Source organism: Phytophthora cinnamomi, assembly GCF_018691715.1.
Source record: "Phytophthora cinnamomi strain GKB4 chromosome Unknown Contig40, whole genome shotgun sequence".
Taxonomy (NCBI): Eukaryota; Oomycota; class Peronosporomycetes; order Peronosporales; family Peronosporaceae; genus Phytophthora; species Phytophthora cinnamomi.
In genome coordinates, this window is record NW_027150973.1 from 222,334 (window position 1) to 247,024 (window position 24,691).

Genomic DNA, 24,691 nt, shown 5'->3' on the forward strand with positions numbered 1-24,691 from the left:
CCGTCAAGATTACCAGCGCAAGCAACGCCACATGAAGTGGACACCTAATGAAGGAGGACAAACTCTATTAATCAGGTACCTTTGTAGATCGTAGCTCCAGTCGGCTTATTTACTGGCCGGGCGCTACGGTCCCGATGGTCGGGGCGGTGGTGTTAGTTGCTGCCGAACCTTGCAGCCAGCCGCAGAGCACGTCGCCCAGAACAGCGCCGTCCACGCTTTTGGCGGTCGCGTAGCCCGGTGACATGAGCCACACGTGCTGCTCGCCGTTGATGTTGAACCGCGTCACGCTCGTCAGCTTCGCGTGCGAGTCCAGGATCTGCGTCAGGTTGCCGAAAAACTCGCCTGCGTCCAACAGCGTCGTGAACGGGTAGCCCGCGATTCCCAGGCGCGCCAGCTCGTAAAACTTACGCTGCGTGGCATCTCCGGTGCTATCAATAAACAGCCACTCGCTCTTGGGGGCCTCTTGAATAAGTGAATCGACCATTTCCGTGGCCGTCGCCGTGCTTGCCTTGCATTTCTCCGTCAGTGACGCGGGGAAGCCGAGGTCAACGTCGCAGCCGCCGAAGTAGTTGACGAGCGAACTTGCACTGGTCTTGTACTCTGGGAATACGCCGACGTAGCTGTCGGCCAGCACCTGGAATTTTGTTCCCTTTTGCTCCACCTCCCACATTTTGGCAACCTTCGCTGACCAAAGCTGGGCACCCAGTGATCCTGCGCTGTAGCCGCCGATAACTAGCTGCTCCGGGTTGGGGAAGTTCTCGAGAGCCCAATCCAGCACGGCCTTGGCATTGTTGTAGCCGTTGAGGTGCATGCTGCGATTTTGTCCGAGGCACTGCTTGTTGCCGAGAGCTTGGTTGTATGGGCTTTCAGAAGCCTCGATTTTCGTGTTGCCCACGAAAAGGTCGCCCGTGCAGTACGGGAGGAAGACAATGTTCCAGTCGTTGAAAGGGTTGCCAGCGGCACCACGAGCCATGATCCCGCTGTTGTCGACCTTCGCGATCGGCCTGACGAGAGGGTTGGCACCGAGTTGACACTGCAGCGCAAAGTTGCAGGTGAACTTGTCGACGCAGGCGCCGCCACCCTGGAAATAGAGGAGAACCTTGGACCTGTCTTTCTTCTCATTCGGGAATACCTGGAAGAAATACGTGGAACCCGACTCGAATGTCGTGGTGTTGTCCTTGTAGTCATCGAACGCGCAGCGCGTGTTTCCGCCCGGGTAAATAAGAACACTGCCATCGGTTGCAGACGCGGTTAGCGAGTCGACCCCGCACTTTTCAGAGGGGCCGAACGTGCAGCTGTTGCTGTCGGCAGCGTGGACAACCAGTGCGGGGAGAGCCAAGAGCGCCACGGCGATCCTAGAGACGAACATGCCTGCTAGCGTTGCCGGATATGTCCAAAGCGGTGATTTCAAGAATGAACGAGGCTCTGGCAGCGGCGAGACCAAAGGCCATCGCAGTCAGTGCACGACGCTTCGTCAAGCTGTTCTTGGGCACCTTGGCAAGATTCGTCTAAGATGGGGAATTGGCTCCTCTCTGTTAGTTCTGGTTTCACGGATCAACCGACAACGTTACTACAGCACATAGAAGTTCTGTCTCTCTTGGACGACGCGGATGTACAATCCGCCTGAAGGCACACAAACTCGCAACAACTTGATGGTGAGGTAAGTGACTTACAGGCATTGGCAGTCAATGGTCAATTTGACCGTCTTCGTTCGCTACAGAGTCTGCAATGCAGACGTCTCCAGCTGTCCCGATAGATATTGTGCCACAATTGTGGTGACGGTCTTATCACAATATAGTAGGTAGTGGCGAGTCGCTACAGTGCGCGTCAAAACTATAGGACCACCCCTGTGCACCCTCACAACTCATTCGATCTTTATCATTTTGAGGTAGGGGTTCGACAGTAGTTGTGAAAGACGCTGAGAAAGACCAGCTATGCGCTAACACTCGCGTTTTTGCACTTTAACGGGTGGCTCGTGTACAAGAAACTGGTTGTGCAAGGTCGACACAAATTAGGACCACATACAAAATCCAATATTAATCGAAACCCCGTACAAGGCGATATGACTAGAGATTTACAGTATCCTAGCATTGTAAATAGTGTTAGCTGTAGCAGTAGAGCACGACATAGCCTCATAAGCGATATTGAGCGTGAAGCGATCGCCAACGTAGATCTCAATGGTAAGTATGCAGTATCCCTATGATTTGCTATAGAACGATCAGTGAATGGGAGCCTCAGTCGACAGCTACTCGTACTTTAAAATCTACGCCTCAGTCCGACACCCCCGTTCGCGTTCGAGTGCATTTAATAGGTTGCTTGTAGGATCGCGAGTAACCGTCGTGTTCTGCACGAGCTAACGCGTCTAACTAACTGCCGAAAGTATGTCCACTACAAATCTCTAGTCATATCGCCGTGTACGGGGCTTCGGTTAATATTGGATTTTGTATTGGGATGGGGGTGGTCCTAATTTGTGTCGACCTTGCACAACCAGTTTCTTGTACACGAGCCACCCGTTAAAGTGCAAAAACGCGAGTGTTAGCGCATAGCAGGTCTTTCTCAGCGTCTTTCACAACTACTGTCGAACCCCCACCTCAAAATGATAAAGATTGATTTAGTTATAAGGGAGCACAGGGGTGGTCCTATAGTTTTGACGCTCACTGTAGTGGCGAGTCGCTACATGTACATGTAGACGTTCGACTCGAGAATACCAATTGACAAGGTACAGTCACCGAGGTGAAAGCGCGGGTTTTAAAATGTACATGTACACCTATGCGGTAGGACTGGATGGTTATCATAGATTCAGCCACAACGCGCAAAGAATGAGCCAAATACAGGTATCCGTCATAATGAAAGAAGCACTGGGGCACCGACGAGCCTGGCGAACTGCATCCATGTCGTCGCTCCGACTCGTCCGAACATCATCCATCCGGGTGATTCGAGGCTGCCCTCGCACCTTGACGAGCTTCAGCGCAATAAGAACGAAGTAATGGGAGATATCCAGGTGCTTAACGCCAAGGTATGTGTAGAGTATACTAGTACACATCTACTTAACAGTGAACGGTGTAGAGGCTGTCAGAATTGGACTCGGCGAGTCCGACTCGCAGCATTTTCTCAGGTTTGATTCCCGAACGTTGGAAGTGGTCCAGCGGGCATGCTGCTTAAGTAAAGCGGTGCATTAACCCTTACCGAGTAAAACTGGGGCCAAGGATCAACTTTACAACAATGTTTTCCAAAGCGTTCATTTTCGAAACGCAATCTTAGAAAGCTCGAAGAAAGCGCGAAATGGGGGGGGGGGTACTGTAGTTCGTACGGCAAAGAGAGTGCCACGCCTGCTCTTGCTGCCGTGGAAGCGTCTCCGGTAAAATCCTAAGCAAAAACTGTACAAGTTGTACCGCACAACACGATGTTGGTGTAAAGGTTTTCCTAAGTACGAATTCGCGTGCGTGTCATTCCTCAAAGCCGGTCCGGTACTGACTGCTGTCCATGGGCTCTGCAACGCGCCCACACCGTCGGCATGGGGTCCTGCTCCTCCTGTTGATGGGCAGCCTTCTCTACGCTCTGGCGGTGCTGAGCTATTCCGCGCTCAGCGTTCACTCGACCCGTCCACCACCGCCAGTGCAGCCAAACAGCTTCTTCGAGTCGGTTAAAAGCGCGTTCCGCCGTGCACAGCGGACTCCAGAGCAGCAACAAGCAGACGACCACGCCTTACACGTGGGGGTCATCCCGTCTGGAGAGACGACAGAACGGCATCTCAAATGCATTGGCTGGAGAGTCACGGCGGACTGCAGACCCGATGGGCCTCGACTGCCGGAGCTCGACCGGCCCTGCACGAAAACGATTCCTCACGGCCAGCTCGGCTACTGCGAGCTGCAGGACGAAGACACAGGGGAACTATTCAAGGTAGCGCGGCGGACGTGCGCCGATGTAGCGGGCAAAGCGGCGCTCTTCAGGTGTCTGGAGGCGCCGAGATTTGCCAACTTCCATGTATTGGCGCAGGACGCCGTGCAACGAGCGCTCAAACCTGGATTTACGCTGCCGAACGTACAGAGGGAGGATAATCGAACGCATGACGGCATCGTGATGGTGGTGTACCCGAAGATGGTGCCGAGTACCTACGCGACCATCCGAGTGCTCCGAGAGGTGCTGAGGTGCCGACTCCCAATCGAGATCTGGTTCCGGCCCGATGAAATGCGGAAGGTGACCGCATCGATCGACCCGCTTCATCAACTAGCAGCGAGTGGCTCGATAGGTGGCATGACATTTCGGGAAATCGACGATCCACTTGCGACAGAGTTTGCGACGAAAGTGTTTGCAATCTACCACAGCACCTTCGACCGCGTGCTGTTCCTGGACTCGGACAATGTGCCAGTGCGAGACCCCAGTTTCTTGTTCCAGACACCTGAGTTTGTAGACACCGGAGCCGTATTCTGGCCTGACTTCTGGCATCCGCAGCACACGTTGTTCTACCTGGGCGAAGACTCGCTGTTGTGGGAGTTGCTGGACATGCCATTCGTTGACATGTTCGAGCAGGAGAGCGGCCAGCTACTCATCGATCGACGGCGACACGCTGCTCCCATCGAGTTGCTGCGCTTCTTCACGTTCCACCGGCCGAACCCGTTCGTGCAGCTTAAGCTCGTGTGGGGGGACAAAGACTTGTTTCGCTTGGCATGGGTGAAGCTGGGTGCTCCTTTCCACATGATCCAGCGGCCTCCAGCGATAGCAGGGAGGGCTATCAACCGATCATTTTGCGGGATGACGATGGTCCAACACGACGCTGAAGGCGCCGTGCTGTTCCTGCACCGTAACTCGCACAAGTTGACTGGAGGCAACGCCAAAAACCCGGCCGACGAGAAGCTCAAGGCAATCAGACGGGAGGCTCAAGAGGACAACAGACCACGAGAAGAAAATGAAGACAAGGCTGGTTCTAGCTCCGAGGCAGCTCAGGAGTACCCTGACGCAGCGATTTGGACGCACCTGCTGTCGTTCCGGCGCTCGTCGCCTCGCTCGGAGTACCAGATCGAGACCTACCACGCCGAGCCGGAGTTTTCAAAGGACCAGATCTGTTACGGCCAGCGCTATCTTGACGCCAACCACAACTTTTACGCGGAGGAGTTCGCTGCCATGAGTTTCTCTGGGCTGGAGACCGAATTGCGGCGCTTCGCGATGGAGGCAGGTCAACTGCACCAGGCAAAAGTGGATGCAATTGCGAGGGAGAAGCATGAAAAGCGCAGGCAGGTCCGACTGCAAGGTGCTGGCGCCTGAGCCGCTGGCAATCCGAGGCGATGGAAGACCTCGATGAATGATTATGATGCTGGCAGACCTGTCGCGCCGACGTCCCGTACACACGAGTGAACAGATGGTCAAGCTGGCATGGACCGCACACAGCGCCAGACGTCGCGTCGTGGCGTGGACACTTTGCGCGTGTCTCCTTCAGAGTGACTTGCGTGGCTGCGGTCCACGCGCGACTTGCGTCGGTGCCAGCGAAAGCTGGCTGGCCCTCCATGGAGGCGACGCCGTGCCACCGACGATGCAGGCCTCGCTTCCTGCAGTCGCTGCTGCTCGGCAGTATGCTGTACGCTGTGCTGATGCTGGGCTGGGCCATTACCAACATGCACTCGACCGGCAGCCAAGCCAATTCGGTGTCGGCGGAGTTCGAGACGGTCTTGGAGAAGGTGCAGCGTCCGATGGCAAACGTGCTACAGAAGGTCAAGGACGCAGTGGAGGAGATTCAGCGGACCCCGTCGCCCAACGAACTAAAGGAAATAGCACACGCACAAACCGTTCCAAACCTCCCGAGCGGACAACAGCAGTGGAGGAATCTTACATGCATGGGCTGGCGAGCCACAAGTGGCTGCAAATCTGACGGCCCACGCGTAGTGGCGAAGGACTTGACCTGCGACGAAGAAGTTCCCGAGGGGAGTTCTGGATATTGCGAGGTTCAAGATGCGGACACTGGCGAGTATTTCCGTGTCATGCGTCGGACGTGTGCAAGCTACAAGAAGTCGCAAGTTTTTCGATGCGTAGATGCCCCGCAGTTCGCCAATTATCACGTGGAAGCTATCAATGCGGTTAGAGACGCTCTCGTACCAGGGTTTGCTCTACCAAATGTCGTGCATAGCGACGAAGGCCGAGATGGAATCGTCATGGTTGTATACCCCAAGCTCATTGCCAGTGCGTACGCCACGATACGCACCTTGAGTGATGTCTTGGGCTGCCGTTTGCCCATCGAGATTTGGTTCCGACAGGACGAGATCGACCGAGTACCGAGAGCGCTCAGTCCCCTGCAGCAGCTAGCTGAGAACGACGCTGGAAGTAGCATCAAATTTCGCGAGATCAACGACTCGCAGGCTGTTCGTTTCGGAGCCAAAGTTTTCGCGCTTTACAACAGTGATTTCGATCGGATTCTCTTCCTCGACGCTGACAATGTGCCCGTACGCGACCCAACGTATCTGTTCACGTCTCCTGAGTTTGAGAGGACGGGCGCTGTCTTTTGGCCGGACTACTGGCACCCTCACTACACCATTTTCTATCTTCACTGGGACTCACTGTTATGGGAACTGCTCGACATGACGTACGTCGATATGTTTGAACAGGAGAGTGGCCAACTACTAATCGACCGGCGACGGCACGCTGCGCCATTGGAGCTTGTACGATTTTTCACATTTCACAAACCAAATCCTATCGAGCAGCTCAAACTTTTGTGGGGAGACAAAGACCTCTTTCGCTTCGCTTGGCTCAAGCTAGACGTGCCGTTTTATATGGTGCAAACACCTCCCGGAGTCGCCGGTACAGTCAACGGGACTTCATTTTGTGGCATGACCATGGTCCAGTATGATGCCCAGGGCAACGTGTTATTCCTGCATCGCAATGCCAAGAAGCTCACGGGTGAAGTTTTGTATAAGCCCGTCAATTATCACATTCAGGCAAGGAAGCGTATCAGGTCGAGGTTAATCAAGCAGGGCATCCACAAGGTCCCAACAGCGGAGGAAGTTGAGCAAGAAGTCAGGACAATGAGGAAAACACCTCCGCCCAGGTTGGAACCAGCCGAACCCGACGGTATCGCGGACCAAGCTATTTGGACACATTTGCTAGCGTTCCGGAAAGATGCCCCTCGCTCCGAGTACAAGATCAAATCGTATTATGCGGCGCCAGAGTTCAAAGAGAGGCGATGCTATGGTGAGCGCGAATTTGCCAGCGCCAAGCATTTTGAGATGCAAAAGTTCGTAGATTTGAGTTTTTCTGGTTTGGAGACGCACGTACGGCGCTTCGCCATGGAGGCCGCGCAGATTCGCCGTGGTGACGCATATTTTCCATGGCTGACTTAATTTTATACATTTTGTGCTTTCCTCATGTCACCGTGAACAAGCTCCAAAGTGATCAAGAAATATTTACTTCTACATGACAGCACAACTGTAGTTATCTTAAGCCGTGAAAGCTGCCATGCTGCGTCATGCAAAAACCGAAGACAAAGATTAGAAACTGCTGGGGGAGACTTTCGCGGTGAAGCTGTGCATGTAACCGTGGAGCCTGGCTCAGCAGGTGTCATACGGTAGCGATCAATTTGCTCTGGTTGAACAGACTGTTTCCTGTTCACGCGCCCCAGGTGATTTATACGTGCTGGCCACACTTGCAATTCCTCTCCCTGGTCACCAGGTTGGTGGCATGGCGGGTATTAATAGTGTAGAGTCAAGAGCAAATGTGGGGTGAGAAACGGTCATGCGGGTCGTTCGGATGTTGGATACTTTTGCATCCGAAACGTACACCGTGAAAACTTCGACGGAGTGCCAAGCCGTCCTGCCCGAGTTGTGATCACTTCGAGATCTTCATTGGTGAGCTTATCATCCCCGACGCGTTTGCTTCCTACGCCTTCGTCGTCGATGCCCCGATTGAGCCAGCAGAGTCGTCAAGCCCATGAAACCAACCCGCTGATCAATGCACCGGCGAGTCCACTGCGTGCGCTTCTGGAATCAGTAGTACGGTTATGTCGACGGCGGCCTCGCGTTCTGGTAATAGTGGCTGGTCTTGCCTACGTGTCGTTGTTGGCGTATGGTATCGATCTATCACCTCTGAAGGGCAGTGAAGCAATCCCAGTGAAGCTGTTGCCGTCAGAGGAAGTGATGTCACGCCGTCTTCAGTGCGTGGCTTGGAGGGCCACAGGTAGGTGCAGACCCAACGGTCCCCGAGAGCCTCAGAACGACAAAAGTTGCTCGGATCATATTGTCGATGGCATGTCCGGCTTCTGTGAAGTGGAAGACATTGACACGGGGGAGCGGTTCCAGGTCATGCAGCGACACTGCACCAGCTTGAAGGGAAACGTCCAATTCCGCTGTTCGGATGCGCCGGCATTTGTGAATTATCGCTTCGACGGCCAAGCAGCAGTAAATAACACTATGGTTCCCGGTTTCTCGCTGCCGCACATTAACATTAGCGACAACGTCCAGACTCCACGTGACGGCATCGTCATGGTCGTATACCCACAGCTCCTCGCCAGCGCATACGCTACTGTTCGATTGCTTCGGGATGTCCTCAAGTGCCGACTGCCTATCGAGATCTGGTTCCACGTCGATGAAATCAGCGACGACTACGCTCTGTTGTCCCCACTGCAGCAACTCGCCATTATGGTCGGCGAGGTCTCGTTCCACCCGATGTACAACCCGCGAGCCAAGGGGTTCCTTTCCAAGGTGTTTGCCATCTACAACAGCCATTTCGACCGCGTGCTGTTCCTGGACGCAGACAACGTGCCGGTGCGTGACCCGAGCTTTCTGTTCACGAGTGCCGAGTTCGAGGCGACCGGTGCCGTCTTCTGGCCCGACTTCTGGCACCCGAGACGCACGCTGTTCAACTTGCACGCGCGGTCGATGCTGTGGGAACTGCTGGACCTCCCGTTCGTGGACATGTTCGAGCAGGAGAGCGGGCAACTGGTGGTCGATCGGTCTCGGCACGCCGCGCCACTCGAGCTCGTCTACTTCTACGCGTTCCACGAACCGAACTTCATTGAAAAGCTGGAGGTCGTGTACGGCGACAAGGACCTGTTCCGCCTCGCGTGGATAAAGCTAAATATTCCGTTCCACATGATCGAAGCGCTACCGGCGATGGCGGGCCGATCGATCAACGGATCGTTTTGCGGCATGACCATGGTGCAGCACGACGCAGGTGGAGACATCCTCTTCTTGCACCGCAATCAGCACAAACTGACGGGTGAACGTGATGAGAAGCTGGAGAAGGAGGCGATGGAGAACAAGGTCGTCCCTCCTCAGAAGGCTCTCGGAGCTCCGCAGCCGGATGGGTACCCGGATCCTGTCATCTGGACGCACTTACTATCGTACCGCAAGGGCGCGAGCCGCAGACTGTACTCGATCGACGCGTATCGCGCTGATCCTGAGTTCCCCGAGTGGCAGCCGTGCTACGGCAAGCGATATGTGGAGAAGCAGAAGTTGTTCGAGCTTCAGGAGTTTGCGAGCTTGAGTTTCGCGGGGATCGAGACGGACATTCGCCACTTTGCAATGGAAGCAGCGCGGATTTTGCATGCTCAGAAACCTGCGTTGATGAGGTCGAAGTTTAACTCTTCGATCCCGTGAGGAAACTAGGTACATTATAGAAAACGATAAGTATCTAACAAACGAATCGTTGTGATGTAACGAATGCAACAACGAAGCCAATCGCCCTGATTTTTCTGTCCGGCATCCACCTCATTGACTCGTTGGCCCCGTAATCGAGCCACCTTTGCCACATGATCTGTACGTACGATGACGCGATGCAGCCAGGTTTACCAGGTGCTTCCTTGATCGTCGCATCATCACCTCATGGCGTTTGACTCTGGCGGGCAGCGTTCGCTTTCCGCGACTGCACGCAGCTTGGCACTTTGTGCCAACGGCGAAGAATGAACGAGGCGGATACCTTAGTGCCGCTGACTCACTTCTCCGGCAGTCTGCTCTGCTGGAGCAGAACTCCACCATGTGGAGCTTGGCAACTTCCCGTTTATGTAGTAGGTACAATCCGCGAGCACCGCGACTGCAACGTGGTGCAGACTCTGCGCAGTTTGTCGCGGATGCTTTTGCAAGCGTGGACGCGGCGCCGGACGGAGTCCGTCACGGACTGGCGGTCTGATGATCCATCCACGCCAGCTGAAAAACTTGGCACACCGTTGATGGAGAAAATCCACACCGAGCTGCACGTCACTCTTGGTATAGCGAGGCCGGTGAACAGTACACTCCAGGCGGTGGTGGCACTGCTTCGAGCGCACAGGCGAGTGAGGTCACCCCCCCCCCACACACACACACACACACTCGACATTCCGACAGTAAAAACGCGGAGTCGCGATGACAACCGCGGCACCAATGCTGCCCCAAGTCTACAGTCATCCGCCGCACCAGACGCAGGAGACGGAGCCGCTGATAGAAGCCCCCGGAAGTCCCATCCGTGCGCTTTCGCAACCAGTCGTGCGGTGTTGGCAACGGTGGCCGCGCGTTTTGCTCACGTTGGGTGCACTTCTCTACGTGTCGGTGTTGGTCATCTGGGCGTCAAACAACTCAGACAAGTCCATTAACGATGCCATGACCTCCGCAGTCCAAGACCAGTCGGCGGTGCCAGTGAGGCCTTTTCCAGCGGGAGGAGCAGCACCTCGACGCCTTCAGTGCGTGGCCTGGAGAGCCACAGGTAGGTGCAGACCCAACGGTCCCCGAGAGCCTCAGAACGACAAAAGTTGCTCGGATCATATTGTCGATGGCATGTCCGGCTTCTGTGAAGTGGAAGACATTGACACGGGGGAGCGGTTCCAGGTCATGCAGCGACATTGCACCAGCTTGAAGGGAAACGTCCAATTCCGCTGTTCGGATGCGCCGGCATTTGTGAATTATCGCTTCGACGGCCAAGCAGCAGTAAATAACACTATGGTTCCCGGTTTCTCGCTGCCGCACATTAACATTAGCGACAACGTCCAGACTCCACGTGACGGCATCGTCATGGTCGTATACCCACAGCTCCTCGCCAGCGCATACGCTACTGTTCGATTGCTTCGGGATGTCCTCAAGTGCCGACTGCCTATCGAGATCTGGTTCCACGTCGACGAGATCGGCGACGACTACGCTCTGTTATCCCCACTGCAGCAACTCGCCATTATGGTCGGCGAGGTCTCGTTCCACCCGATGTACAACCCGCGAGCCAAGGGGTTCCTTTCCAAGGTGTTTGCCATCTACAACAGCCATTTCGACCGCGTGCTGTTCCTGGACGCAGACAACGTGCCGGTGCGTGACCCGAGCTTCCTGTTCACGAGTGCCGAGTTCGAGGCGACCGGTGCCGTCTTCTGGCCCGACTTCTGGCACCCGAGACGCACGCTGTTCAACTTGCACGCGCGGTCGATGCTGTGGGAACTGCTGGACCTCCCGTTCGTGGACATGTTCGAGCAGGAGAGCGGGCAACTGGTGGTCGATCGGTCTCGGCACGCCGCGCCACTCGAGCTCGTCTATTTCTACGCGTTCCACAAACCGAACTTCATTGAAAAGCTGGAGGTCGTGTACGGCGACAAGGACCTGTTCCGCCTCGCGTGGATAAAGCTAAATATTCCGTTCCACATGATCGAAGCGCTACCGGCGATGGCGGGCCGATCGATCAACGGATCGTTTTGCGGCATGACCATGGTGCAGCACGACGCAGGTGGAGACATCCTCTTCTTGCACCGCAATCAGCACAAACTGACGGGTGAACGTGATGAGAAGCTGGAGAAGGAGGCGATGGAGAACAAGGTCGTCCCTCCCCAGAAGGCTCTCGGAGCTCCGCAGCCGGATGGGTACCCGGATCCTGTCATCTGGACGCACTTACTATCGTACCGCAAGGGCGCGAGCCGCAGACTGTACTCGATCGACGCGTATCGCGCTGATCCTGAGTTCCCCGAGTGGCAGCCGTGCTACGGCAAGCGATATGTGGAGAAGCAGAAGTTGTTCGAGCTTCAGGAGTTTGCGAGCTTGAGTTTCGCGGGGATCGAGACGGACATTCGCCACTTTGCAATGGAAGCAGCGCGGATTTTGCAAGCTCAAGGCATTGCATTGGCCGGAAGACACCCGACTAACAGTACGCAAGATTAAACACCCATAGGTAGTGACAATAGGGGTATCTTTTGTTTACATAATTTAGTAGTCTACATACGCGCTCTATTTGGTGTTTGTCGATGCTTGATGGTTTTCAAGCAGTTGGGCACCTTCCATCGCGAACCGCCGCAAATGCGTCTCGAGTCCCGAGAAACTGAGGTTGGCGATCGTCTGGGCGTAGAAATGCTCGTTGTCGCTGATATGACGCTGGCCATAGCATCGCTGCCACTTGGGAAAATCGGGTTCAGCACTGTATGACCGAATTTTATAGTCAATGCGGCGCGAGGTGTTTCGGAACGACCACAAATGTGTCCACATCGCTGGGTCAGGCAAGTTGTCTGCCTCTAGCGGCTCCAGCGTAGCAGGAGGAGTTCGCATCAACACCTCGCGCTCGGCTTGAACCAGTTCATCATTCAGCACAACAGGGAGTCCTTTGTCAAGCAGCTTCAACCTAGCCTGTTTGCGTGCCTCAACGTCGTAGTTTATCTCTTCTCTCTTGATTTTTCCAGTCAGTTTGTTGGAGTTCCGGTGAAGGAATAGCACGTCGCCGTTAGCATCATGCTGGACCATCGTCATACCACAGAAGGACTCATTCACAACTTTTCCCGCCACAGCAGGTGCGGTTTGGACCATGAAGAACGGCACGTTCAGCTTGATCCACGCGTATCGGAAGAGGTCCTTGTCGCCGTACACGAGTTTGAGTTGCTCGAAGTGGTTCGGACTGTGAAACGTGAAGAAATTTACCAGTTCCATGGTGGCAGCGTGGCGGCGGCGATCGATGAGTAATTGGCCGCTCTCCTGCTCGAACATGTTGACGTACTGCATGTCCAGCAGCTGCCAGAGCAACGAGTCGCCCATGATGTGGAAGATCGTGTACTGCGGGTGCCAGAAATCCGGCCAGAAGACGGCGCCGGTCCTGACAAACTCCTCCGACTCGAACAAATATGCCGGGTCACGCACGGGCACGTTGTCCGCATCCAAGAACAGTACCTGGTCGAAGTTGCTGTTGTACACCGCGTGCACTTTCGCCGCGAAGCGAAGAGCTCGTTGGTCGGTGATCTCGCGAAACGTGATCCCACCGGGTCCATCTTTCTCCGCCAGCTCTCTCAACGGTTCCAGAGCCCCAGGCACTCTTCTCAACTCATCATTTCGGTACCAAATCTCGATCGGCAGTCGACACTTGAACACCTCCCTCAACGTCCGGACCGAGGCGTAGGCGCTCGCCAGCAAATTCGGGTACACCACCATGACGATCCCGGCTTTGGGTGGGTCGTGCTGCTTCACGTTGGGCAAATTGAACCCGGGCCCTACCGCTTTCGCCACGGCCTGACGCGCTTTGACGGCGAAGTTGGCGAAATCGGGCGCGTCCGAACAGTAGAACTTGGCCCCTTTCTTGACGGTGCTGCACCCGCGGCGCATCACCCGGAACCTCTCGCCCGAGTCGACATCTTCGATCTCGCAGTATCCAGATGCCCCGTCCTCCACCAGTCGATTGCACGCTTTGTCGTTGGCCAAGTCGCGGGTCCCGTCCGCGTTGCAGCCCGCGGTGGCTCGCCACCCGATGCACCGGAATTGGCGCTCGGCAGTCGCCCCACCCGGAAGGGGCTTAACAGTTAAAGCGTGGGCCTCGGCCGCCAATTCCTCGGGCGTTGCCGAGTGCTGGTTGCTATTCGTGAAGAGGTGGACGATCGACATGGGGAGACTCTCGGAGGTCCCTGAGCTTTCGTGGACGCTCGTGACGACCCACAGCAGGACCATCAGCGAGTACAGCACGCTGCCCACCAGCATCAGGCGCAGCAGCCCCGGCCGGCATTTCGGCTGAGCGGGAGGCAACTTCACGGTTGAGTCTGCCATTGCGTACACGTGGTCGTGCGGCGAGCCTAGCGGATATGCGAGTGCGGAGTGTGCACGGCAGAGCGAGCCGGCATCCTGCTGTGGCATGAGCGGAGACTGTAACAGCTGCCTCCGCAACCAGACGACACAGACGAGTCTCTCTTTCTTGTCATAACCTTGAAGCGTTTGTACCGGTGTGCGCATGGAGGTCAGGCGAGGTGTGCAGCACGCAGATACGGCCACCGTATCCAGGATAGGTTAGCAGCAATTGGTAGCACGGTGTCGGTGTCGTTGTTAGCCCGGCGTGCTAGGAAATTTAAAAGAGCCACCCTTTATCTATTTTGAGAAGGATACATTAGCTTTCTTGGCAATAAAACAGTTTTGCTTACTTAGCAACCTTTCAATAAATATAATGATGAGGTAAATCAGTATCTAGGAGTAAAATGAAGTTTGTATTTTGAACATGTTGAAGCGGCTGAGCCTTGTCCTTCGCCGAGTTATCAGTTATCGTTTTCCAGCCTGTCTTGCGTTACATGTACTACGCTACAAAACTACAATTGCTTTCTTTCTTTCAGCGCATAATGGCGCAAGTCGGATTCGATGCCGATGAACCTCAGGTCGTCAAACTCGATCCGATACAGCGACGCACTGGTGTTCTGACATCAAATGCGTCCAGATGATCGCGTCCGGGTATTCGTCCGACTGCGAGCGCCGGGATCGCTACGTTACCGGCCGCTGAGGTGTAGCCAGCATCTCCCTCAACATCGAGCGCGCATGAATGTTAAGGATTGTCTGTTTCGGGTGCCAGAAATCTGCCCAAAAGACGTCTCGAACTCGGGGGACGTTAACAAGAAAGTAGGGTCACAGACGGGAACGTTGTCTACGTCTAAGAACAGCACTCTGTTGAAGTTGCTTTGGTAGATGGCAAATATCTTCGACAACCATCATTTCACGCGAGGATTGTTCACTGGGTGGAACGAGCCGCCACTGAACATTGCGAGCCGCTGCAGTGGTGCCAGAAGCGAGCCCCCCCCCCCCCCCCTCCCCCCCAATCCCATCGATGTGAAACCAGATTTCCATCGGTAGGCGACACCCCACCACGTCTTCATCATCCGAATGCCGGCGTATGTACTAGCCAGCACTGCTGGGTATACTACCATGACGATACCGTTTCGTGAGGAGAACTGACTGTTATTAGCGTCTCGTGGAAGTGTTCGCCCGAGTCCTTGTCTTCTAAGGTTACCTCGCAATATCCTGAGATAGCGCCGATGATGATATCGGTGCAGCTCTGTCGTTCTGGGGCTCGCGCGGGCCGTCGTGGGTGCAATTTGAAGTGGCGCGCCAACCAACGCATTGGAGTCGTCGATGAGATGTTTCTCCTGGAAAAAAAAATCCCGGGCTCGTATGATAGTGTGTCGTTGCTGTCCAGTAGGAGATCATCTCCACGGCTGCGTGTACTGTGGGCAGGACTAGCACCAATATGACGATGAGGATGCTGCGCGGGTATCCTCGTCCAACGAATCGTGATATCGATTCACGTGTTGCACTCGATGGCACGGCTGATCTTCACATTCTGCAGCGTCGAAGAGATGGGGTGCCAAAGTGAAGACCATGTTAAGCTTTCGGCGAATGGTCGATCAAGCCATGCATCCTTTCCATCCTTTCTATCCTGGTCCAGTCCAGTCTGGACTCCGGATGCTTGGTCCAGGCAGCGGTGGTTCCAACTCCGTGTTCAAGTTCGGTGTGAGTTCGCTGCTTGTATTCATTTAATCTCGGGATTGTGGTGACGACCACGAACGGCAAAGCCTATGCTGCATGTAGGGGACTGACGATTTGCGTGAGGAAACGAAACAAATTGTGTTTCTTCGAGTGCACTGCCTGGTTTACCGTTAAAAGAACGCAGAACACGACCGATGCACTTGCTGCGCTTATATGCCTAACTCTGTTGTTGCGGCTGGTATTTAATAATTACAGAACTCGCGCCAAGCTGGCATACCAACCCCGGCTCACCTTCAGTTCGAGGCACCATTTCACGTGGGCATGAGCTGTCAAATCTTCCTCCCCAGATCAAAACCGCACCGGGGACGCGTGCGCTCTCAATGAAGATCGCTCAGCTCGGAAGCACTACCCTTACACGCGAATGTCACCACAGCACGAGTGCAGACTTCTAGGAGACGTTGACCGCCGGACTCCGCCAAATTACTATTATAAAGTGGGGGCTCTACCTTCATCACGAAGTGCAGTGTGAATAATGCTCTGCAGCTGTCCACGGGGTGGACTCTCGTTGCAACCTGACAATCTCCATGTATTATCCTAGCGCACGCTTTGATTCGGGCTGCAAAAGTTTCGGGTCACCCTAGCCAGCATATCTCCGCCCTTCACAGCTCAAACCTCTCTCTCACCCACAATACCCACCCGACTCGATCGGCGATGCAGCCACACCGCGAGTCGAAGATGGCGAAGGCTCTACGCTGGCAACATGCGTTGCTGGGTGTGATGTTGCTGAGCAGCCTGCTGTACGCCGGTCTTATTCTGAGCTGGACGTTGCGAGACCCCAACACGGTTCAAGGCAGAGCAGCCGCAAGTATTTCCCAGCGCAACAAACGATTGACTGAAGTGGAGAGACATGGCCACGAACGTCCTCCAGTAAATATGACAAGCGGTGGCGAGATCGAGGCTAGCGCGACACAAAACGGAGTTGTCGATTTCCCGTCGAACACCTCACAACTTCGACAGTTGAAATGTATCGGGTGGCGAGCTACGGCAGGATGCAGTCCAAACGGAAGCCGGGTACCCAGCAACGACCAAGACTGCAACAGCACAATTCCAGATGGCTCGTCAGGGTACTGCGAGGTGGAGGATCTGGACTCGCATGAAAGGTTCAAGGTAATGAAGAGAACTTGTGCCAAAGGATACAAGGGGGCAGCATTACGCTGCGTCGACGCACCGGGGTTCGCTAACTTCCGAGCCAAAGCGCAGAAAGCTGTGGACAAGGCTCTGGTACCGGGGTATGCTCTCCCGAACACGGGCAGCTCCAACCCAATTTTGCGTCAAGGAATTGTGATGGTAGTATATCCGAAACTCGTGGCCAGCACCTACGCTACTGTTCGCGCGCTTCGGTACGAGTTTGGTTGTTCGCTGCCGATCGAGATTTGGCTGCGTCCCGATGAAATGGACAAAGTTCCAGGAGCGCTTGAGCCACTCCGGGATTTGGCAAGAAACAAGTCCAACGGAGAAATAACTTTTCAGGCGATACGGCACCAGCATGCGCTACGATTCAACTCCAAAGTCTATGCCATCTACCACAGCAAATTCGAGCAGGTGTTGTTTCTAGACGCAGACAATGTGCCTGTGCGAGATCCGAGTTATCTGTTCAAGACACCTGAGTTCGTGAAGACCGGTGCTGTCTTCTGGCCCGACTTCTGGCACCCTGAGAACACCATTTTCTTTATCAATCCAGCTTCGTTGGTGTGGCAACTGCTCGACATGCCTTTCGTCAACATGTTCGAGCAAGAGAGCGGCCAGCTACTTATCGACCGAAAGCGGCACGCAGCTCCTCTTGCGCTTGTAACGTTTTACGCGTTCCACCTGCCAAACTACTTCAATCGTCTTAAGCTGGCATGGGGAGACAAGGACCTCTTCAGGTTTGCGTGGCTCAAGCTGGGCGCACCATTTCACATGATCAACACGCCCCCTGCTGTAGCGGGTGAGATGAAATGGAATTTGTTTTGTGGGATGACGATGGCGCAGCATGACCCAACTGGAGACATTGTCTTCTTGCATCGGAACCAACTGAAGCTTACAGGGGAGGCTAAACCTCAGAACATTGACGTCCGTTTGAAAAAGGCGCTGTTAACCGCACAGCAGAATACTGTTCAAGCCAATGTCGAAGATGACGAATACCCAGACCCTGCAATCTGGACGCATTTAGTCTCCTTCCGTGACACCTCTCCACGCTCTGAGTATATCATTACGAAGCATGCTTCGTTGAACAAATTCACCGGGCTACAGCGATGCTTCGGTGGACGCGAGTTGCACAAAAATCCACACTTCTACACGCAGAAATTCACAGATCTTAGTTTTGCCGGGCTAGAATCGCACCTGCGCGAGTCCGCAGCGAAAGCAGCAGAACTTCGAAACCAAAAGATTTCTAAGTCTGCAACGTAACTTAATTTATGCGTAAAGTTGTCGCAAATTTTGTTCAGACTCAAGAGGTTGCACCACGATCATACGCCTTACAATTGTCTAAAGACCCGAGTACGCCCATTGCAATGCCCAAAAAGTGAAGCCGGCGCCGGAGGGGGTTCTGCGAGAAATAATTTGGCAAAGGCGTCGCGCCCAAACCGACGAGACACTCGGTGTTGAATTTTTTGCCGGGATACGCCGCCATGTTAACCGCTCGCCGCCGTTGACGAGGTGTCATAAGCGTCGGAATCGTGTTGAACAAATTGTTCTGCTTGGCTTTGCGAATGAATTCGATGCCTTGCGGATACGGATCGATGAGCGCTTTGGCGTTCATGTACAACACTTCTGGTTGACCATCCGTCCCATTGCCGTCGACTGGCATATATTGAAGTATGCTTCCGCAGAGTGTATCTGGATGCTTCTTCATGTCTTCGTTGGGCATGGAATCCACCCCACTTACTCCCCAGGGCGAGAAGAAGTGCGGAACGTGTGCCATCTCAAACGCCAACCAGAACGTTTCCTACAAGAACTAAAATGAGGTTCCATGCAACAATGACATCAATGAATAATAAAATAACCCACCTTGTCTCCCCACGAGTACGTGAAACGAAAGCGCTCTTCGGTGATAAACCAGAGCATGATTTCCATGACGGTCTTCCCTGCTCGTTCCTTATCGATCAATACCATGGAGGAATCCATTTCGTGAATCGACTTGGACTTGAAAGCAAACGTGTTAACCATGTGACGCGATGGGCTGAAGCCCCTGGACACGTTGAATCTGGCGTAGTCGAACTCGTGCAGCAGTTTATGGACGTACACTTTTCCTGTATCGTTTCCAGTCAGAAATCTCCGGTTGGTGATGACTCGGTCGTAGAAGAACGTAGTGCCCGTGTTCACGTATCCGTCCAGACTCCGCAGAACCGCCGGGTCCTTCATGATCACATCGTCCACGTCTAACAGTACCACATGGCGTACGTCGGTGTGATACATCGCGAGCGGTTTGACCCACCAGTTCCGAAACTTGGCTGTCATGTTGGTGGAGATCACGCCACGCGCTGAGAGATCAGTGCATACATCCACAAGTTCGACGCGGTTATCAACACTGAACAGCAACTCGACAGATTTCTGGGATAGCTCTTGTTTTCCACAGTGATACACTTGAACGAGCTCTCGGTTTCCAAGACAGCGTAGCTCACGAATGAGCGACAATCCCATGCTCAGCATCGCGTCGTGCAGGCACACGATGATTCCTCGCTCGCGACCCACGCTCCTGTCGAAAGTATCTCCTCGCCTGTAATTCGCTGTAGTCGGGTGCGTGGATTTGGAGACGCTGTTTTCAAAATCTACGGTGTCCATTTTCCAGCGTTCTTGGGAGCGATTGTACGGACTTACTCCCAAATTATTGCTTAGACCGATGGAGGCATTGCAGGCAAGCATGATGTTGACGTAAATGGTCGTGCCGACGATACTGGCGACAACCATCAGAGCCAGCAGAGGAGAGCGAATGTTGCGGACGACGGAGTGCTTCATAGGTAAGTCTTCGGGTGCTGACAATGCCTCTTTCTGCGAACTAACGGCCGCCTTCACGGCGTCCTGCGGGCGAGAGCGAAGGAGAATGAAAAGTTCCCGGGTGATTGTGCGCTGATTATTAGTTATTGCATCGCCTCCGAGATGTGGAGACACCTGGGCAGCACAGGTTGCCATCCGGTGCAATAGAGACAGCACTGGATCTGTATTCGCAAAGCAATTGCACAGTTTTGGTACCAAATTTATTCGATCGAGACGACAGCGGCAAGCCAAACCTCAAAACCGAAGCACCAGAAGCCATGCTTCATGATCTACCATCTGGTCCGACGCAATTATGCCAATTCAAGTGTCTTGGGTGATGAGCAACTGGAGAATGTAGCACCGATGGTCCCCGAAATCCGTGCGAAGATCTCAACTGTAGCAGCTTGATCCCAGTCAACGTGTCCGGCATCTGCGAAGTTGAAGATCTCGATTCTCGCGGAACCTTCCGCGCCATGAAGCAAACCTGCGCAAAAATAAAGGGCGGAGCCATACTTCGTTGCGTGGATGCTCCTGGATTCGCAAACTTCCGTGCCGAAGCGCAATTTGCAGTGGAGAAGACCGAAAGCCGGAATTTTGTTTTACCTAACAGCACTCATCGGTCTCAAAAGGGTATTGTGATGGTGGTGTATTCCAAGTTGATTGCGAGCGCTTATTCCACTACCCGTGTGCTTCGCGATTCCACCAGTTGTTAACTACCCTTCGAGATCTGGTTCTCTGCAGTCGAGATGCAGACGACACCAGGATCGTTACAATCACTGCTGAGGCTAGCAAAGAGCACTTCCGCTCCCGCGATTTCTTTCCGCCATATAACACCGAACAGCAAACGAATACACTTCAAGGATATACGCGATTTACAACAGCGTCTTCGAGCAAGTGCTCGTCCTCGACGCCAATAACGTATCCGTGAAGGATTCGAGTTTTCTCTTCGAGACGCCTGAGTTTATAAAGACGGGTGCAATCTTTTGACAAGACCACCACCGTAAATTATTGGGGGAACTCCTACCAGAGATCGACAGCGCAGCGCATGAACAGTTGCTTGTTGATGAATTTGCGTCTCCACCTGCAGAGGGACCCACTTCTTCGCCTTCCGCAATACTTCGGCACTTTCAGGCTACATTGTAGTCGGTAAAAAAGGCCCAGCAAACGTTCCCCGGTGGCAGCGATATGTAGTGTAATGGCCCTCGAAGTTTTGACAAAAACTTTCATTTTCAAGCGTTTGCTGATCTTCTCTTTGGCGGCCTTGAATTGCAGCTCCGAGAGTTTGCATTAGAGGCTTCAACAGGGTAGCGGATAAAACAATTCATAATAGGCCTAATTTTTCCTTAAGTGCGAATTATTTCTACTTCCTCTTGGTCGAATGTTTCACAAGCCTGCAATGAACCTATAACGTTCATGGCGATCCCAAAAAAATGCAATCGACGGCGTAAGAGCTTATGGGGAAATGAATCTGGTAAGGGAGTGGAACCCATACCCACTAGGCACTCAATGTTGAATTTCTCGTGTGGGTGTGCCGTCCGATTCACTTCTCTCCTCCGCTGGCGCGGTGTCATGTGCGTCGGAAGCATGTTGAATAAATTGTTCTGCTTGGCCTTGCGAACATACGCAACGCCCTGAGGGTACGGATCGATAAGCGCTTTGCCATTCACGTACAGGACTTCTGTCTCATTGTTGTCCACGGGGAGAAACTGTAAAATACTTCCGCAGAGCGAGTTGGGGTGCTTTTGCATGTCTTCATTGGGTACCGAATCCACTACGCTGACCCCCCAGGGAGAGAAGTAGTACGGCATGTGCGCCAGCTCGAACGCCAGCCAGAACGTTTCCTACAGCAAAAAGTCAATATATTTGCAAGAAGCAGCAACGATGTGTAAAGAAAACACAAATGAATCTCACCTTATCCCCCCAAGAGTATTTAAAACGGAAGCGCTCTTCGGTAATAAACCAGAGCATAATGTCCATAACAGTCTTCCCAGCTCGTTCCTTATCGATCACTACCATAGAGGAATCCATTTCGTGGCATGACTTCCCCTTGAGAGCGAACGAGTTGCGTACGTGATCTGACGGAGCAAACGCCGTAGAGACATTAAATCTGTCGTAGTCAAACTTCTGCATCAGCTTGCGCAGATAATATCTGCCCCCGTCATTCCCGTCGAGGAACTTCTTCTTGTGTACGACACGGTCGTAGAAGAACGTGGTGCCTGTCTCCACATAGCCATCAAGCTCTCGAATTACCGCGGGGTCCCTCACGATCACATCGTCCACGTCCAGCAACATCACGTGTCGAACGTCTGTTTGGTACATTGCTAGCGGCTTGATCCACCAACTGCGGAACTTTGTCGCCATTTTTGCGGAAATCACACCTCGAGCTGATAGATCAGAGCACACGTCCACGAGCTCTACACGGTCGTCGAGACTGAACATGAGGTCGACAGATCTCTTTGACAGCTCCTCCTCCCCACAGTGATAGACTTGGATGAGCTCTCGGTTCCCAAGACAACGCAGCTCGCGGATGAGCGACAGCCCCATGTCCAGCACCCCGTCGTGCATGCAGACAATGATTCCCTGCTGGCGACTTACACTCCAGTCGAAGTTGTCCCCACGCTGGTAGAACGGCGAGTTCGGATGCAAGAATCGAGCAAAGCTGGCGTCGTGAGCTGCGTTGTTCACCGATTGAGCTCGCAGATTGTATGTTCTGCTGCGGAACGCGTCGAAGCTGTCGCTGAGCCCGATGGTAGGGTTCCCGACGAGCCTCGAGTTGATGTAGACAGTTGACGCGAGGATGCCGGCGATGCTCAGGGCGATCAGCAGCGGCAAGCGCGCTCTGCGGCGGGCGGACAGGGCCATAGCTCCAGGGAGTTCGACAGGTTAATGGGGTGCACGTGTATAGAACCCGCTACGATAGCACGGGATCAAATAACGGACAACTGCTCGTTGTGAACTGCCGTTCTATTGGGAGACATGCATCGTTGGAATATACCATACATGACTCATGCTGCATGAGTACAAGACTGACAGTAGGCGGGGACGAGATCGAATTCGCTTCAGCTTGGTTCTGCTCAATGAGCATGGCGTCCACTTTGTGCGTTTTGGCGCCTTCCAGACTGCTTGTGCAGAGTGTGCCGCGCATAACGAACCTACAACATAAAACAGGTTTCGACGGACCAACGTCAATGTCTACCCGTTCGTTGGCTTCTGCTCCACCACTGTGATGATGCGACGCACATGCTGATGTTGATATCCAGGGACCGGTGTCCGTCAGCTTGAAGTCACGAGTAGCAGCGGCAGTATACATGTGCAGTATGCATCTACAATCTATGAACGGGACCTGATCCGTGTGACTCAAGTGGGTGTGATCCTGTGCGGACCTAGAAACTGCGGTTTGCTGACGTTCAAGCAGCGATGACGTGCGCTGTGAAGATTGAAAAGATACCTGGTTGAGCCAGGGCGTCGAGGTACCTTACGCACTCTCCAAATTGACGACTCCACCTCGCCATTTTCTAGCACTGGTTCCGCCATGGGCGCTCGTGTCGAATCCAAGTTGAGCGTCGTTTCTGCCAGAACAGAGCGAGAGCGGCGATGGAGACCGCTTCTACTTGCTGTGTTGGTACTCGGCAATCTCCTGTATGTTGGACTGGGCATCGCGTTGACTACCCAAAGTCCAAACAAGATGCATCTCCGCAATGACATTCTTCTGGACGACATCATGTACTTCAGAACCTACACGGACAATGCTGCTTCACTTCTAGCAGCTGCGACCAATGAATCTCATGTTGCTGCAACGGATGTACCGTCGAACTCCTCACGCGTTCGGCGCTTGGCATGTCGCGGGTGGAAAGCAACAGGAGGGTGCAGTCCCGATGGACCGCGAAAACCCGAACAAGATAAAGACTGCACCAGCAAAATACCTGGCGGTAGCTCGGGCTACTGCGAGGTCGAAGATAAAGAAACCCACGAAGTGTTCCGCGTGATGAAGCGCACGTGTGCCACAGGAAAGCCAGGGGTTGTCTTCCGTTGCATCGACGCTCCAGGATTTACGAATTTCAGAGCTGAAACGCAGCAAGTCGTCAACAAAGTCTCTGTGCCGGGATTTAAGCTTCTGGGTATGAACGAAAGCAGTGACAAAATCCAAGGGATCGTTATGGTGGTGTACCCCGAGCTGATTGCAAGCGCGTACGCTACAATCCGCGCTCTTCGAGAGATTCTGAGCTGCCAGCTTCCTATTGAAATTTGGTTTCGTCCCGACGAGATTCATCGTGTTCCCGGAGCTCTCGATCCATTGAAAGGTCTGGCTGCAAATGGCAGCGCAAAGGTTATAACCTTCAGGGAAATCAACGATCCTCGAGCTATTCGATACGGAGCCAAGATACACGCAATTTATCACAGCGGATTCGAGCAGGTTCTATTCCTCGATGCCGACAACGTTCCTGTCAAAGACCCAACCTACCTCTTTAAGACACCCGAGTTTCTAAGCACTGGTGCGGTCTTTTGGCCAGATTATTGGCACCCGCAACACTCGATTTTCTTTATCGATGAGAATTCACTGGTGTGGCAACTACTGGACTTGCCGTTCGTGGACATGTTTGAGCAAGAAAGCGGCCAGCTGCTAATTAACCGACGACGGCATGCAGGACCGATCGAACTTGTGGCATTTTACGCGAAACACCGACCCGATTACTTCAGTCGACTTGGACTTGCATGGGGTGACAAGGACTTATTTCGTTTTGCGTGGCTCAAGCTGGGTGCTCCATTCCACATGATCGAGTTTCCACCTGCGGTGGCTGGCAAGGTCTATGGAAAATCATTTTGCGGTATGACGATGGTGCAACACGACCCCCAGGGGGAAGTTACCTTTTTGCATCGGAACCAGCTCAAACTGACCGGAAAGCCTACCCAGGACAAGCCCGCACACGCTTTTTCGAGTCATACGACCAATGCTGTTGAGTACCCAGATCCCGCGATGTGGACACATTTGCTATCCTTCCGCAACACGTCACCGCGCTCTAGCTACATTATCTGGGGCCACT

General features: G+C 53.8%; 7 protein-coding genes across 7 annotated transcripts; 4 read left to right on the forward strand and 3 right to left on the reverse strand.

The window, feature by feature from the left end:
• Positions 1-109: 109 nt before the first annotated feature.
• Positions 110-1,369, reverse strand: IUM83_14939 (uncharacterized protein; the record flags this gene model as incomplete). Its single annotated transcript, XM_067939719.1, has 1 exon — positions 110-1,369. The coding sequence occupies one exon, from the start codon at positions 1,367-1,369 to the stop codon at positions 110-112; it is 1,260 nt and encodes a 419-aa protein (XP_067791260.1).
• A 2,168-nt stretch (positions 1,370-3,537) lies between these two features.
• Positions 3,538-5,262, forward strand: IUM83_14940 (uncharacterized protein; the record flags this gene model as incomplete). Its single annotated transcript, XM_067939720.1, has 1 exon — positions 3,538-5,262. The coding sequence occupies one exon, from the start codon at positions 3,538-3,540 to the stop codon at positions 5,260-5,262; it is 1,725 nt and encodes a 574-aa protein (XP_067791336.1).
• A 239-nt stretch (positions 5,263-5,501) lies between these two features.
• Positions 5,502-7,325, forward strand: IUM83_14941 (uncharacterized protein; the record flags this gene model as incomplete). The annotated part of the gene is made up of 1 exon (XM_067939721.1): positions 5,502-7,325. The coding sequence occupies one exon, from the start codon at positions 5,502-5,504 to the stop codon at positions 7,323-7,325; it is 1,824 nt and encodes a 607-aa protein (XP_067791337.1).
• Positions 7,326-8,228: 903 nt separating this feature from the next.
• On the forward strand, positions 8,229-9,578 carry IUM83_14942 (Tryptophan--tRNA ligase; the record flags this gene model as incomplete). Its single annotated transcript, XM_067939722.1, has 1 exon — positions 8,229-9,578. The coding sequence occupies one exon, from the start codon at positions 8,229-8,231 to the stop codon at positions 9,576-9,578; it is 1,350 nt and encodes a 449-aa protein (XP_067791318.1).
• A 1,149-nt stretch (positions 9,579-10,727) lies between these two features.
• IUM83_14943 (Tryptophan--tRNA ligase) lies at positions 10,728-12,080 on the forward strand (the record flags this gene model as incomplete). Its single annotated transcript, XM_067939723.1, has 2 exons — positions 10,728-11,243; positions 11,685-12,080. 2 exons carry the CDS (start codon positions 10,728-10,730, stop codon positions 12,078-12,080), a joined length of 912 nt encoding a protein of 303 aa, XP_067791286.1.
• Positions 12,081-12,146: 66 nt separating this feature from the next.
• IUM83_14944 (uncharacterized protein) lies at positions 12,147-13,778 on the reverse strand (the record flags this gene model as incomplete). Its single annotated transcript, XM_067939724.1, has 2 exons — positions 12,147-12,644; positions 13,074-13,778. 2 exons carry the CDS (start codon positions 13,776-13,778, stop codon positions 12,147-12,149), a joined length of 1,203 nt encoding a protein of 400 aa, XP_067791288.1.
• A 4,881-nt stretch (positions 13,779-18,659) lies between these two features.
• IUM83_14945 (putative secreted RxLR effector protein) lies at positions 18,660-22,511 on the reverse strand (the record flags this gene model as incomplete). Its single annotated transcript, XM_067939725.1, has 3 exons — positions 18,660-19,694; positions 21,413-21,490; positions 21,561-22,511. The coding sequence occupies 3 exons, from the start codon at positions 22,509-22,511 to the stop codon at positions 18,660-18,662; spliced, it is 2,064 nt and encodes a 687-aa protein (XP_067791401.1).
• Between the last annotated feature and the right edge of the window lie 2,180 nt (positions 22,512-24,691).